The following is a 16080-nucleotide window of genomic DNA, read 5'->3' as shown; positions in this document are numbered from 1 at the left end:
TCAAATAATAATTCGATCAAATAAAAATTCGGTAAAAGAAAATTCTAAGAAATGGAAATTTTAACAAATTAATTTTAGAACTTATTCATGCGTCCCATAAATAAGAAAAATTAATGTAAACTTATATTAATTTTTAACATTTTTCGATACAGATTTATCTGAAGAGATGAATAAGTTATTTGATATGGATTCAGGAAACATCGTAATCAAGACAAATAATAATTTATGTGGTCAGCTACCGATACCAGAAAATAATGAAAATAAAATACCCGAAATTGATATGAGCAATTCATTTTCAAATGATAATTTTGATTTCTTAAACCCAAATTTGTCTACTTTTTCAAAGGACTCTAATTTTGTAAACGGCGATTTTTTAAATGACACTGAACTTTTAAATCATGATGATGACTTGGAGGTTGATTTGGATTTTTGGAACAAGTCTTCAGGGGTGCAGGAAGAAGTTTTTTTATCTTCAGATGACGATATAGAAATTCCTAAAGACTATGGAGAAAAAGTATCCATTGATTCAAATATTGACAAATATTCAAGTGAATCTATGGATAAAGGAGAGAAAAGGACGATCGAAGAACCAGATGAGCCAAAATCAAGAAAAAGATTATGTCATCCTGAAAAATGGAAAGTAAATGTCACAAAAAAGTCAGTAAATCTAGGATTAAAATATACTTCACGTTCAACAAAAAAAAATGTTGAAGCACGTTCTATTCAAAGAACTTGTGGTTCTGAATGTAGATTCCAATGTAAAACAAAAATTTCCGAGTCAGCAAGAAAATGTTTTTTTGAAGAATACTGGAGCATAGCAGACCATTCCCGAAAATATGATTTCATTTTGCGACACGTCTCAGAAAGCAGTAATTTGGATAATCCAGATAGAAAAGAAAGAATTTACCGCAAAACGTATAGCATCAATGAAAGAGATCAGAAAATAGTTGTGTGTCAATCAATGTTCCTAAACACATTGAATATAAGTAAACAGACTATTAATACTGCCTTCAAAAAATTTCGAAATGGTGACTCAGTTTTAATCGACAAATAAATATGTTTTCAAGAGTGGATTCCCATTATACGAGAAAAGATTCAAACCGAGAATATTTAGAAGAGATGTTAAGTTTAAGCAAAATGTACACAATGTATGTTGATTGGATGACTGAGAAGAAGAAACCTATGGCTACAAAACATCATTATTATGATGTTTTTAATACAAAATTTAATATCGGTTTTTTCAAACTAAAAAAAGACCAATGCGACACTTGTGAAAAATTCAAAAATGCTTCAGAGGAGGAAAAAAGGAGTTTATCAAATACATACAATATTCATATTGAAAATAAGGAAACGTCCAGAAAATTAAAAGATGAAGAAAAAATAATGGCTAAAGAAAATAAATATTTATGTATGGCCACCTTTGATTTTGAGAAGGTTTTGCTGACTCCAAAAACTGAGGCAAGTTCATTATATTATAAACGAAAACTTTCCGTTTATAACTTTACAATATACGATATTGGACGTCATGCTGCTCACTGCTATGTTTGGAGTGAAGATGATGCACGGAAAGGTTCGAATGAAGTCGCTAGCTGCTTGCTCCATTATGTTGAGAGAAAAGTATCTGAAGGAATTACAGATTTTTTCTTCTGGTCAGATAATTGTGCAGGTCAAAATAGAAACAAAAACGTTTTTTCAATGTTTGTTTATGCCTCTTCAAGATTTAATGTCAACATTAGGCATTCATTTCTTGAAGTAGGGCATACACAAAACGAGGGAGATTCGGTTCACGCTATGATAGAAAAACACGCAAAAGGTAAAAGGATATTCAGTCTCAGTGAATGGTGCAACATTATTAAAGGGGCCAAATTAACGAAACCAAATTATGAAGTCATAATCGTTAATTACAATATGATTTTTGATTTCAAGGATTTGTCATCTCAAATGAATTGGGGGAAAACTATTTTAAAAAACAATAAACAACAAACATGTCAAGTGCCAATTTCAAAATTAAAGCAAATATCAGTCTCAAAAGAAAACTGTAACCAACTGCAGTACAAAACATCATTCAAAATGGAATTGGAAACACTTGTGACTGGAAAAGGAAAGAATAACGTCAATGTAAAGAAATACGATCTTAAAAAAGCCTACTTCAGTTACCAAGGACTTCCTGCTGCCAAATTGAAGGATTTAAAATCTTTGTGCCTAAATAACATCATCCCATCCAAATATCATAATTATTACAACTCTTTTCAAGAGAAAGTAATAATTGAACAAAACACGAGTGACGAGGAAGAATAATACAGATTAAAAAGAATTATTCACTGCGTGTTTAATTTATGTTCTCACTGTTACCAATTTTTAAAAAATTCTATTTCTATTTTGCATGTTTTGTCGTTTACCAATTTTTAAACGGTAATTCACAATTTATTTAATATTTATGGAAAATTTTATTGTTAACAAAACTGTTAATTAGTTTAAATAAAGATGAATTTTATTGTTATTAATATTAAATATTTATTTTATTATTATTATTATTATTATTATTATTATTAATAATAATAACACTATTATTATAATCAATGGAAATAAGTTAAAACTAAAACATTTAAAACAGGTCTACAACAAGTCAGGAATAATATATAATACTACCCGTAAACTGAAAATAAATATATAAATAAATAATCGTCATTTTATCCAACCGATTAATCACTTAGCAGAATTTATTTGTTGAATTTTTATTTTTTGGAATTTTTATTAAACACAATTTTTTATAGAAATCTCATTTGATAGAAAAAAAAATTTTATAGAAAAAAAATATTTACAATTCAAGAAAATGTCAGGGAAAATTTAAGTGAAATTTTTGTGGTAACCCTATAAAATAATATTTAATTGTATTTTTGAAAATTTACATTAAAATTATAAAAAAATTCTTTAGGATTATCACGCGAAAAAATGGTTCCATAATATATCCAATTTCGTGGACTCTAGAGAGCCATTCAATTAATTGGTTATGGCTACCAATTAGTGGATACCTTATCTAATTAAAAAGATGTCCTAACTATTGCAGAGCTACAGCAGCTGACGAATTCATTGTATTATCCAAGAAATAGTCCCTCCAAACAATTTTAGGATGACGCTCCAGGGTCCCACGAGTTGGATAGATTATCTGACTATTTTTCTCCGTGTAGAAATTGTGTTAAAAAATATATAAAAATTAAACAACAAATTTCTTGGAATATCAAATTGACATTTTTAGTATTATTTTAATTTTTTAGATTTTGAAAAAGGAGAAACAAGAAACCATATTATTCAAACAGGATTTTTACACATTCAGAGAAATCTTTTATTTACTATTGTAATAATAGAATTTATCATTTGGTAAAAGCAATGTAATATATAAGATGTGAATATATAAATCTATATATCTTTTATTTATACATTTATTTGTGCCAAATAAAATTTATTTGAATGAAATAAAAATATATTTTTCCAGAGCCTAATAACTATTTACTTGTTTCAAATAAAAAATTTTATATAGCAGGCACGCATATAAAAAGTTTGCTGTGGGAGCGAACGTTTTGTTGCTACAGTGAACTTTGTTTGCTGATATAGACACAGCAAATAAGTTTTCTTGCATTTAATTCTGAATAAGACTTCTATTACTCGGAAATTTGAATAAGACTTTTATTACATGAAAATTTGAATAAGACTTTTCTTACACGGAACATTGAATAAGATTTATATTCCTCGGAAATTCAAATAAGACTTTTATTCCCCGGAACTTCGAATAAGACTTTTATTCCCCGAAATTTCGAATAAGACTTTTATTCCACAAAATCTTGAATAAGAATTGTATTACATTGGCTTTTCAATAAGCATTATATGAACAGGAGGCGTCGAAATAAGTTTTTGACAGAAGATAAGGTTATGTTAATTCTTATACACTATCGAAAGCCTGTTTATTTAACTACAATTTTGTAATACAGTTAATATCTGAAACAGTGTTTTAAACAGAACTGAGACATTTTAGAAAAAATAAGATTTTCACAAATAAACACGTAGCTTCCACAAATGATATAGCATCAAGATCAAATTTTTCTTGACGTCTTTTGGTGTTAAAACAAGTATATATGAAGAATAGTGCCCTTTTTAAAGAAGCCGTATAGGCAATAGAGCCACTAACTATCCTTGCCCCATCCTCCCCTACTATAAACATCCATACTTCGAATTATAGATTAATAATGTTGGTTTTGTTCAGCATTTATGAGTTTGCTTTATAACGATTAACAAAACAAAATTATTGAAATAATAAAAATTAACCATTCTTTGAAAATTGATTAAAAATAGAAATTTTAATATAAATTTAAATAATAAAAAAAAATATGAGAATATGCGAATGAATTAGATAAATTATATATTTTAATCAATCAATATAAAACCATGGAATTACAATCATATGAAGATGATCCTCAATTATAAGGGAGGATAAGTGGATCAAAACTGATATAAAAATGAAAAAAGATTGCATTGAAGTATATAAAAAACGATAAAAACTTATCCAGCCGGTGATTATTTTACTCCGTTGTGGGATGAAGGCGTCGTTTGAAAAACTGGTCTCAATATCGGATAAGTATCGCTGGATTATTTGTTAAAGTGCAATTATATATATCACAATCCAGAATATCTCAATATTTTGAAGACAAAAATTGCTCTATCGACAAAGGGCCCAAATCCAAAAGAAATTATTGATTAACCTTTACTTGACACACTTTTTCTGAGTATTATACTTGACACATTGGGGTTTTTTGTACCCCATCGACAAAAATCATCATAAAAAATAAAATATTAAATATATCTACTTCAATTTTTTTTACATATTCTGAGAGGTATCTTCTGAAAACTATATAAGTTATATAGTAGAATATTTAAAGTAAGTATTTTTAAAAAATTGGAAAACGTGAGGTATTTCGAGAAAAATGGGTAAGAATGGAAAAACGTGGGGTATTTTGTACCCCAGTGTGTCAAACAAAGGTTAATTCTTATAAAATAGGCAACTCCGTCCCAAGACCTCCGCATATAAAAGATTCTTTTTCAATCACCCCAGCCCAAAAAGTCAATGTTCTGGGATTGGCTTCATACTCTGGTAAATTGTTCTCCTATATGATAGTAATAAATCCCTAAACTATAAACTCATTAAAAAAATATTTGTAGAAAGTAGAGGGGGTTGAAGTTTTGACGTTAAGGGTAACATTGTCATTTTCAAATCCGTATAACTATGACAAAAGTTAATGGATTTTAATTTATCTATAATGAATTTTAATGCATTTTTCACGTACTTTTCAAAAATGTATACGAAATTAAAAAAAAAAATTTTTGAACCCTTTTTTTCAAAATCAACCCTTATTTTTCGATTTTCACCCCTTCGGGAATTTTTTTTTTTTTTTTTTATTTTCATTGGAAAGCTGAGGTTTTTTCCCATGAGCTATGTAAATACGAAAGTGGGACAACAATAATTTTGTGAGAAACATAATATTAAATTAGGCGGTGCCTACCTAAATCCTCAAAGATGATCTCCAAATATACCCCTTATCGGCACCGCCTACTTTAATATTCTGTTTCTCACAAAATTATTGTTGTCCCATTTTCGTATTTACATAGCTCATGGGAAAAAACCTCAGCTTTCCAATGAAAATAATAATAAAAAAAAATACCCGAAGGGGTGAAAATCGAAAAATAAGGGTTGATTTTGAAAAAAGGGGTCAAAAAATTTTTTTTTAATTTCGTATACATTTTTGAAAAGTACGTGAAAAATGCATTAAAATTCATTATAGATAAATTAAAATCCATTAACTTTTGTCATAGTTATACGGATTTGAAAATGACAATGTTACCCTTAACGTCAAAACTTCAACCCCCTCTACTTTCTACAAATATTTTTTTAATGAGTTTATATTTTAGGGATTTATTACTATCATATAGGAGAACAATTTACCAAAGTATGAAGCCAAACCCAGAACATTGACTTTTTGGGCTGGGGCGATTGAAAAAGAATCTCTCATATGTATCGCTCTCGTATCCCAAAAGAATAGTAAATTAACCCAGATCTTTGTATTCAAACAAACATTAACATTTCTGAATTTGACTTAAATTGAAACAAGATGAATATCCCTATATTTGAAATAATTCAGCTTAAATTGTAAAATTCATTATTTTACTGCAGTCTTATGAAATGAATAAGATGCTATTTCTTTAAACTATTTTCCGTATAAAAATTATATAAATGTCTTGAATACCATTTTGTTATATTTCCAGGTCGGCACTGCCATGGACTTTAGCACATAGAAATAAAAAATTTCGAGTTTCACCTGACAAAGATACAGTTAAAGAAACAGCTAATAAATCTCAACAACAACATTATCAACAACAAGAACATCCATCTCATCATCATTCAAAAGAATCAAGTGCACACCAACATTTTTCTTATGGAGAAAAAGAGTCCGTAGGTGCTTCAGACTCTAGTAAAACAGTATCTAGTCAAGATGAAGAAAAATCTGCGAAAGAAGAAAAAGAAGCAAAGAAAACACGTGTTAAACAAAGTTTGATGAAACGAGCTAGATCAGTTGCAATATTTTCTTTAAAGTTAAAAGAAAGAAGAGCGAGGGAAGCAGAGGTAAAGGCTAAAGAAGTAGAAAAAGAGGCCAGGTGGCAACAACCTCAAATGGTTGGTGGTGAACTGTCATGTATTCCAATAGAAAAACTTATTTCTGTAGATGACATCGCCGCCATGGAAGTCCGCAGGATGAATCAATAGTTAATTACAAGCTTTTTTTATTTTCTGCCAACTGGTTGGAAATACAGTACAATATACCAAATAGAAATTTATTTATCAACTAGGATAGCTTTAGGGCATTCAGGGGATAATACTATGACAAGAAAATACATATTTAATTTATTTAAATGATACTTATTTAATTTATTTAAATGATACATATTTAATTTATTTAAATGTTTATAATAAATCATTTTGATAAATTTAATGATTAAAGATAAAACATGAAGTATTGTTGACAATGTTAATATAGTTACATTAAATGAAAAAAATTTTGGAAATGAAAAAAAACTTCCATAATCAAGCATTTTCTACGTATTAATAAAAAATATTTTTTTCTTAATTAGAAAGAAAATTTTACTTATTTATTAAATATCAGCATAATTCGAATAAAAATATAGTTCTAGCGTTACCCTAGTTGACGGTATGAATTTCTGTATGGTTTTGCAGTGAGTCGATTAACACGAAAAGAATATTGTATTTATGTGAGCAAAATAATCATGATTGCGACATACGTGCATTGATTAAAATGCCGAACAGAAACCGGATAAAAATCGGTTTTTGCCTTTTCCTTATAGAAATCTAAATCTTATCCTTAATATATTTGGTTCTATACGTTTTATATCCCACAATAGTAATTTAAAGAATATTAAATAGTGCTGAAAAAATGTTATTAATTGGACTGAATGGAAAAATAATATTAATAATTTAAAAATTTCTACTGAAAACGCTCAATAATTACACTGAAATTTCCCGCACATGAAGGATCGTACGAATCCTTAACTAATATAGCTTGTATAAATTATTATATTTAAAAAAATGTTGTATATCTATTAAGAATGTTGAATAAAAAAAGAAATTGTTGAAAACATATAACTTTCAATTTCCTAATTTGATACATGAATAAAATACTTCAATGAGCAGAACGAATTTAAATATGGAATTATTTTGAAGAAACTGCAATTATTATATTTTAATTCCAAATCCTATATCAAAAGCAGACAAACTTGGTTAAAATCTATTATTAATATTTGTAAATTATATAAATTATTTGATTATGATTCCAACGAGTTGAATACCTCTGGAAAAAATTTTAAACTATTATGTCTTGAAAGAAGTTAATTTTTGAATTCAACATCCATCTGTATCTTTATTATGTCGTTAAAGATACTTTTTGTTGGTACTTTAATACCGAAAGTATTTTATCTAATTAATATATTAATAAATAAATTACGCTTAGATATTAGGACGTTTCATCAAAAACAATTTTGTCGATTTTTCAAATCCTTAAACCGGAATTATACTTCTTTTAACCTAAAAAATTCTGACCTATTTTTGGGTTAAGCGAAGTATACTTTTGCAATGCGGGATAGAAAGCGTACTGCCCCTTTGCTAATGAGCAAGTGAAGAAATTCAAATCGTACATGTGCCGGAAACAAACGGATAAGGAAATGCATCCAGTTCGTTACCGGTTTCTGTTTAACATTTTAAAATAATTTGTCCTTTACATCGCTCTGATAATAATTTATATTGTCATGAACATTAAGAAAATATTTAATTAGATTTTTATTTATTTCATCTTATTTTGCAAAAATTTTCATTTAGGTTATGTAAAATAAATTAAAGTACTTAAAAAAAACTAAATGAAATATCTGTTTCATAAAATTATAATTTAAGCCACATATAAAAAGATGTTTTAAAGTACTAATTTATCAGGCGAATGTGTGGGACAAAACATTAAACTATACAAAACCTATGCGTGGCTTCCACACGAGGCACATCTTTTGTAAGTAAAATAAGATGAAATTTTTACTTAGAAAGTAAACTAAATGATTACAAATTATCGTGTACATAATTATCCTACAATTATTTATTATTTTCTTTTTTATTTCTTCTGATGCAATTTGGTAAAATTCTCTTCTATTTTCTTAGTTTTTAACATTTTAAATTTGTTACTAAATATTTTAAATTATGTTTTAAGTTCAAAATATGATTTTTTTTCTATATGAATTATTGTGAATCTGATTTATATAACGTATTTGAATTACAAAACAGTTCAGAGACTTGAAAACTGTTTGAAAGTGTTACCCTTGTTTTAACGTAGAACTGGCTTCTTGTGATACTCGTTTTTGATGTCTGATTTAAATGACATATTCTTTACTTATATTTTACAAAAAATAAAGAATTAAACATTTATTAATTTTGATTACACCTTTAGATTGTAATGTTAAAAAAATTCAAATACACTGAAAGAAATATGGTATGACGAATATAGATATAAAAAGTAAGTTTAGGATCCCAGAGTATAAAAAAAGATTGATGGAGCCGTTTCCTTCTTCAAAAATAGAAATTTTCAACTGGTCAATATCAAGAGTTGGTAAAAAAGATTATTACATTTTTGTAGTATATTATATGTTCTTAAAAATATTTTTCACTGACTGAACAACTAAAAGTTTTTAGCTACTCTTATACTTTAAACTTATATTTTAAAGTAAATATAAAAATTTTTTATACAATTCTTTTACTTTTGTAATCTTGATACTTTGGCACTAATTTTTGCAAACTACACGGTGCTACAAAAAAATTTTTTTAAAAAAAACTTCTTATGAAACCTATTGGAGGTTGTAGGTCACAAAAAACTAAGAAGAATGGTGTATATAAAACTCTCCAAACACCCCTAAATTTTCATTTTAGAGCCAGAAAACCATTTTTACGTATGTTTATGCATAAAAACCTTTGTAACTTTCTTATTTCTGCACCTATTTCAAAATTTTTTTTCATTTTGAAGCTGAGAAACAGAGCTTTTTAGCTCATATTCGATGTTTTTGTTTAAATTAATATTTATAAGAGAAAAATTACAAAAATGTCCAGAAGTTGTCACTTTTCTCACAATTTTTCAACTTTAACTGTTGTTTTCATCATTAATTTTAATTTAAACAATTTTTCTCTTCTAGCGCTATTAAAGCGTATTAAATTCTGCATCCAATGAGCCCTATTTGAATAGATTTTGTAAAAAATTAACTGAATTATTGTAGTTTTTCTCTTTACAGGTCTAGTAGCTGATTCAAGAACATTACAGTTTTCTTTTCTTTTTCATTCTTAATTGTTTATGTATAGTATTTGTCAAGTTCTTATAGTTTTTATACCATGTTGGTCATGCTAACAATAAGTTTTTTTAACAAATATTAATTTTATAAATGAACTATAAACGAACACGATTGGATAAAAATACTCCAAGTTATGAAGATTTTACTAATTTTTGTCATTTTTTGCATTTTCAGAAATAAAATAAATTCTACTTCTTGTATCAGATCTTGTACTAGATCTTGTGCACGATCTTGTACAAGAAAATATATTTAATATTTGTATACAAGAAAAAGTACATGTTCTTGTACATATTCTCATGCAGGTTCATGTACATGTATTTACACATGAAACCGTTCATGTCCTTGTACAATTTCATATGTAAAAAACTTTTTTTTCAACAAAATTTTAGATTTTATTAACTTAGAACCATTAAATTATGTATGTTAAGAATTATTGGGCAGCTGTAAAGTTGTAAGAAAACTACTGCGCAGTCTTTAAAGTTCTTCATTTTTATTAACTAAAGACATAAATAAACATGTACAAGAAGATGTATCAAATCTGGTGCAAGAAAAAGTACATGAACCTGCACAAGCATATGTACAAGAACACATACATTTTCTTGTATACAAATATTTAATAAATTTTTTTGTACAAGATCTTGTACAAGTTCTGATACCAGATCTTGATCTAAATTCTGGTGCACGAAAATATACATTTTCTTGTACAAGATTTTGTACAGGGATTTTCAATAGGGTATAAAATAACAATTTAGAAATATTTCCATTAAAACAATATGAGAAATCTCGAATTCCAATTTACTCTTTATATTATAGTAAAGAGAAAAACTACAATAATTCAGTTAATTTTTTACAAAATCTATTCAAATAGGGCTCATTGGATGCAGAATTTAATACGCTTTAATAGCGCTAGAAGAGAAAAAATGTTTAAATTAAAATTAATGATGAAAACAACAGTTAAAGTTGAAAAATTGTGAGAAAAGTGACAACTTCTGGACATTTTTGTAATTTTTCTCTTATAAATATTAATTTAAACAAAAACATCGAATATGAGCTAAAAAGCTCTGTTTCTCAGCTTCAAAATGAAAAAAAAATTTTGAAATAGGTGCAGAAATAAGAAAGTTACAAAGGTTTTTATGCATAATCATACGTAAAAATGGTTTTCTGGCTCTAAAATGAAAATTTAGGGATGTTTGGAGAATTTTATATACACCATTCTTCTTAGTTTTTTGTGACCTACAACCTCCAATGAATTCATAAGATGTTTTTTTTAAAAAAATTTTTTTGTAGCACCGTGCTATTATTATAATTTTTTAAAATTAGTCAGTGACACTTTAGTGGAAATACATATATGAAATTGACCCGCTTATTTATTTTTATTTTACAATTTTAGCTTAAGACTGGAATAATTTAAATATGAATTCATGTATTTAATGTAATGGAGTGTATCAAACAAAAAACACAAATCACGGGTGTTAATTTTGCAAGAATTTCACATAAAAACTGCAAAGGGGACATGCCATAAAAGTATTAGATCCTCTATTATAAAATTTGCTAGAATGCCATCTGATTTTCAGGTGGAATTTATACAACACAATCTTATCTCCGTATACACACAGCATTTCACACACACACACAAATATTATATGCTGCATTGATTCCGAGAAATGGCGCACAATCTATGCGCGCTACGGAGTTCGCGTTCCTTATATTCAACGTTCAAGTGATAAAAAAATAACATTTTAGCTAATAAACATTTAAAAATTTTAGTATTTAAAATTTTTCTATTTTACTTTTTAATAAACAACCACTTATTGGCAACAAATATTTTTAAAAAATTTTTAAATAAAATTATTTTAAATTTTGCGGTTAAAAACGCATAGTAAAACACGAGCGTGCGTATTGTGCGTTCCGCTCCTCGGAATCACCAGCATACAATGATGGTGTGTGTGAAATGCTGTGTGTATACGGAGGTAAGATTGTGTTGTATAAATTCCACCTGAAAATCAGATGGCATTCTTGAAAATTTTATAAGAGAGGATCTAATACTTTTATGGCATGTCCCCTTTGCAGTTTTTATGTGAAATTTATGAAAAATTATGTTATGTTTTCCTTTTGTTTATGTCGATTATGCATAACAATATTGTGCACTTTTCTTATTATAAATTCATTAAATTAACCATTAATTAATATAATTTATTTATTATATTTTAAAAATATTAATATCTGAAACATATAAATGCATGCATAATAGAAATTACATTTTATATAGGACGCCCTGCTGACATAAACAATTATACTGATCTAGATTGGGCATCAGGTCAAAATCTTGGGTATGAGAAGGGAGTTTCTATTAAAAATAGAACGGATCTTGATAAGTATCACCGTTCCGAAAAAAGGGTATTGATAGTTAATTGATACGATTAACCTCTTTTTACTGGGTACCCTTCATAATAATTAGATAATAAGATTAATTGAAATTATTATTATTATTTTTGCTACAAATACCCTTTTTTCGGAACGGTGATACTTATCAAGATCCGTTCTATTTTTAATAGAAACTCCCTTTTCATACCCAAGATTTTGACATGGTGCCCAATCTGGATCAGTATAATTGTTTATGTCAGCAGGGCGTCCTATATAAAATGTAATTTCTATTATGCATGCATTTATATGTTTCAGATATTAATATTTTTAAAATATAATAAATAAATTATATTAATTAATGGTTAATTTAATGAATTTATAATAAGAAAAGTGCACAATATTGTTATGCATAATCGACATAAAGAAAAGGAAAACATAACCTACTTACCTGTCATAAAATGTTTATAACATACTCGGAATATTTTTAATTGGAAAGCAGTCAATTTTCCCCGCTTTCTTGCATTTACCCACTTTTCCTGTCTTCTTTTCGATAATTTAATGAATTCATCTCCACTTTTTGTTAAATCACTTTCTACCCGCGACAAGGGATTGAAAGGATTGCAATAAGTAGTTTTATATTTTCTGTTGTTGACGCTTATTACTGCAGGAATTCTAAAAAAAGAAAGTTTCATCCCTGTCTCCTCGCATTCCACATCCAACAATACAGCAAAATAAAACCATTTTATTATTCCTGTATTGCATAAAAAATAAATTAATAAGAAAATATTTCAAATTCAGTGAAAAATGTACAGTGACAGCGGTTTGCTTGTCCTCCAGTAAAACAGCTAAGAGCAGCCATATTGGATTCCCCCATCCAACTTGAACTACCTTATAAGATAAATAATTTATTGTCAGGTAAATTCGACTGGTCTCTAGCACACCCAAGTACGAACTGACTCTCCCTTCTTATCTCACTTTTTAGCAATCCACATACAATTAAATCACGACATACACACAAATTCTCGACACACAGGTAAACACACAAACACATATACACTTATAATCCTACAGTTCGGCCAATCCTGACATTTGTTCGATCTCGAATATCGTCTTTTTACAAATTTAAAATTCCTTTTTTCATTTAAAACGCATTATCATTCTATTTCAATCCTTTTCGCCACAATCTCATATTTGTCGGTTCCCAGATTCCTTCATATTTTTTCTGAGTTGCTTGACATCCAGGAATATCCACTATCACGTATCTATTATTTCTCAAAACTATAATTATCTCATAAGGACCTTTAAATCGCGGTTTCAATTTAGGGGATATTCCCGTTCTCGCGTAAATTTTTTTTAACATTATGTAGTCGCCAATCTCATAATTAAAACTGCCGTCCTGATGACCTAAGTCGGTATTCGCATTCAGAGTAATTTTGGTTTTTGAGTTCCTTTTCTGTGGTTTTGAGATCGTGTTTCATTTTTTTGGATTTCTCTTCTTGAATTCTTTCCTCTTGACGTTTTTTTTAAAACATCTTGATATCTGCCATGGGCATTTTTCATCGAATGAATCAATGGTTTCGTTATGCTCAAAGATTTAAAATCTTCTAGTTTCGTCAAGTAGTCATAAATAATTCTGTGCCCAATAAGGGTCTCTTCTTTCAAATTTTCTACCAGCATTTCACGATTGATCGAAAACCCTCTTTCCAACGCGGCATTTCCACGAGACAACGTAAGAATCAGTTTTAATACTTTCTGAAGATTTTCCAAATCTGATTCGAATCTCTTCGATTGCAGTAGATCCCACCAAAAATCATCCAGTCTTGTATCTTTTCGATTATACAATTTCATTTGTTCAATGACAAAATGATCAGCTACTAGAGCTTTATATTCTCGCTTAGCATTTTGAATAACACATCCGCTAAGCAAATTTGCTTTTAAGACAATGTCCAAGACTAACCGTAGCTTTTTTCAGCTTATTTAACAGAGACAGCTATTAATGAGGGTTTAAAACATGTGATCTCTTCTGTTAGAGAATATTTCAAGGGTGTTTTTTCCATAAATTTAGATACTAAATGCTGAAGACAATTTCTGCAGTCTTGCTTAAATAAAAGAACTTCTTTGGGACTTACATCTTTGCATTTTCCTAGAGCATCACGAGTAATAAAACCCAACTCGAAATCGTTAGCTGGCTTCAAATTGACGTATTTTTTATCTACCTTTTTCATTACATCAATTTGATGTAATAAAGATTTTTCTAAAATATTTTCATCCACAAAACGTGTCATGCAATTTTTTAGTAAAAGATTTAGTTCATCAAACAAGAAAGGTGCTAACGGAGCATCTGTTTGGAATTTAGTGAGAAAGGGCTCCAGATCCTCAGCTAGAGATTGAAAAAAGGCTAACTTAACGGGCAAAAGTTTGTCAAATACTGCCTTAGCGACAATCGTAAAACTATGGCAAGTCGGTGCTTTATTTGTATCCTGCACATGTTTAACATGTTTTTTCAATTGTGGCAAAATATTCCTCAATTTTCGAGCAACTATTGAATTTTCCACCCATCGGACTTGAAAGAATTCCAGCGGAAATTCAGTGGATCCTGTTATTTCAGTAAAAGAAGCACGACGAGCTGGCACTAATTTAAACAAGCTGAAGCATGCTCTTAAAAATTGCACTAAACCCCAATTCGCCTTAGTGATTCCGGTCTTAAAATCCTATGACAAAATGATCAAGCATCTTTATTTCATTCAAAATATCCTGCTGAAAAAATGGAGCTATTCCGTAGACTGTGCTGTAGGCAATTTTATCTTCGTGCAATTTCATCTTCTTAGCAATATCGCTGTCAGGAAACATTCTGTGAAAAAGGAGAACATTAATTTTAGAGCTCCGTAATGAAGTGTGGTTCATTACTGTTTCACAGCACCAAAGAATTTCTGCTTCAATAAGAGCATCCTTGAGTGTATAAAAATCAAGCAAGTTTCTTGACAAACGAGTATCAAGTGGCGTATCTTCTTTTCTGGAAACTTCAACTGACGAAACGGAATTAACTGGTGTTTCTGAATTTATTGAAAGATTAGCAGACGCAAGAGATGATTCTTTGAAAGATGTCTATTTCATAGTCTATTTCTATAGTCTATTTCACTGGTAGTAAAGTTGAGATGGGTACTGATATTTTTGCACAATCTGTTAATTGTTTATGCTTCTTACTTTTGGCATGGCTCGTTAGTGCAGACCGACCCATGGATTCAAATGAAAATGTTTTATTTTTACATAATGTACATTGAGCATAAAAAGGTTTTTTAACCTCTTCCACCCACGGAAACTGCAATTTCCAAGCATTCTGGAAGATTATTTGATTTGGCATTGCATAAAAGAATCTAAAAATTAAGAAAGAAGAATAATAGTACATACGAAATGATGTAAATACAATAAATGTATAAATTTTAATTAAAACTTTAAAAAAAATGTATTTTATAAAAATTTAATTGATTAAAAAAAATACCAGTGAAAGTGTAAATACATTGCAAGAACGAATAAATCACATTAAAAGATAAATACTTTTCGAATAAATAATTCAAAACGTACGTAAAAGTTATTAAATGCTTCTTTAAAAAATTGCTTAATTAATAAATTTCATTTAATAAAAAGATTTGATTATGTAATATAAAATGAGAAATACTAATGTTTAGGTAAAAAAAGCACAAGAAAGTTGTCACTTTTTAACAATTTATGTCTATGAAATGTTTTTAGTTTATACATACAAATTTTTCTTAACAATATACA

General features: G+C 28.4%; 1 protein-coding gene across 6 annotated transcripts in view; it reads left to right on the top strand.

Annotated features, from left to right (window-relative positions):
• LOC127288896 (anoctamin-8) overlaps positions 1-9025 on the top strand; it is a 207592-nt gene extending 198567 nt beyond the window's left edge. For all 6 annotated transcript variants that reach the window (XM_051316597.1, XM_051316598.1, XM_051316596.1 and 3 more), the window contains one exon: positions 6313-9025. In XM_051316597.1, the coding sequence (XP_051172554.1) occupies positions 6313-6811 (499 nt within the window). In that variant the 3' untranslated portion in view covers positions 6812-9025. The remainder of the gene's footprint in view (positions 1-6312) is intronic.
• The last annotated feature ends 7055 nt before the right edge of the window (positions 9026-16080 follow it).

Source organism: Leptopilina boulardi, unplaced genomic scaffold, assembly GCF_019393585.1.
Source record: "Leptopilina boulardi isolate dan_hultmark-lab unplaced genomic scaffold, ZJU_Lbou_2.1 LbouV2_397, whole genome shotgun sequence".
NCBI lineage: Eukaryota > Metazoa > Arthropoda > Insecta > Hymenoptera > Figitidae > Leptopilina > Leptopilina boulardi.
Note: the sequence above shows the minus strand (reverse complement) of the source record. Positions and strands in the feature narration are given on the sequence as shown.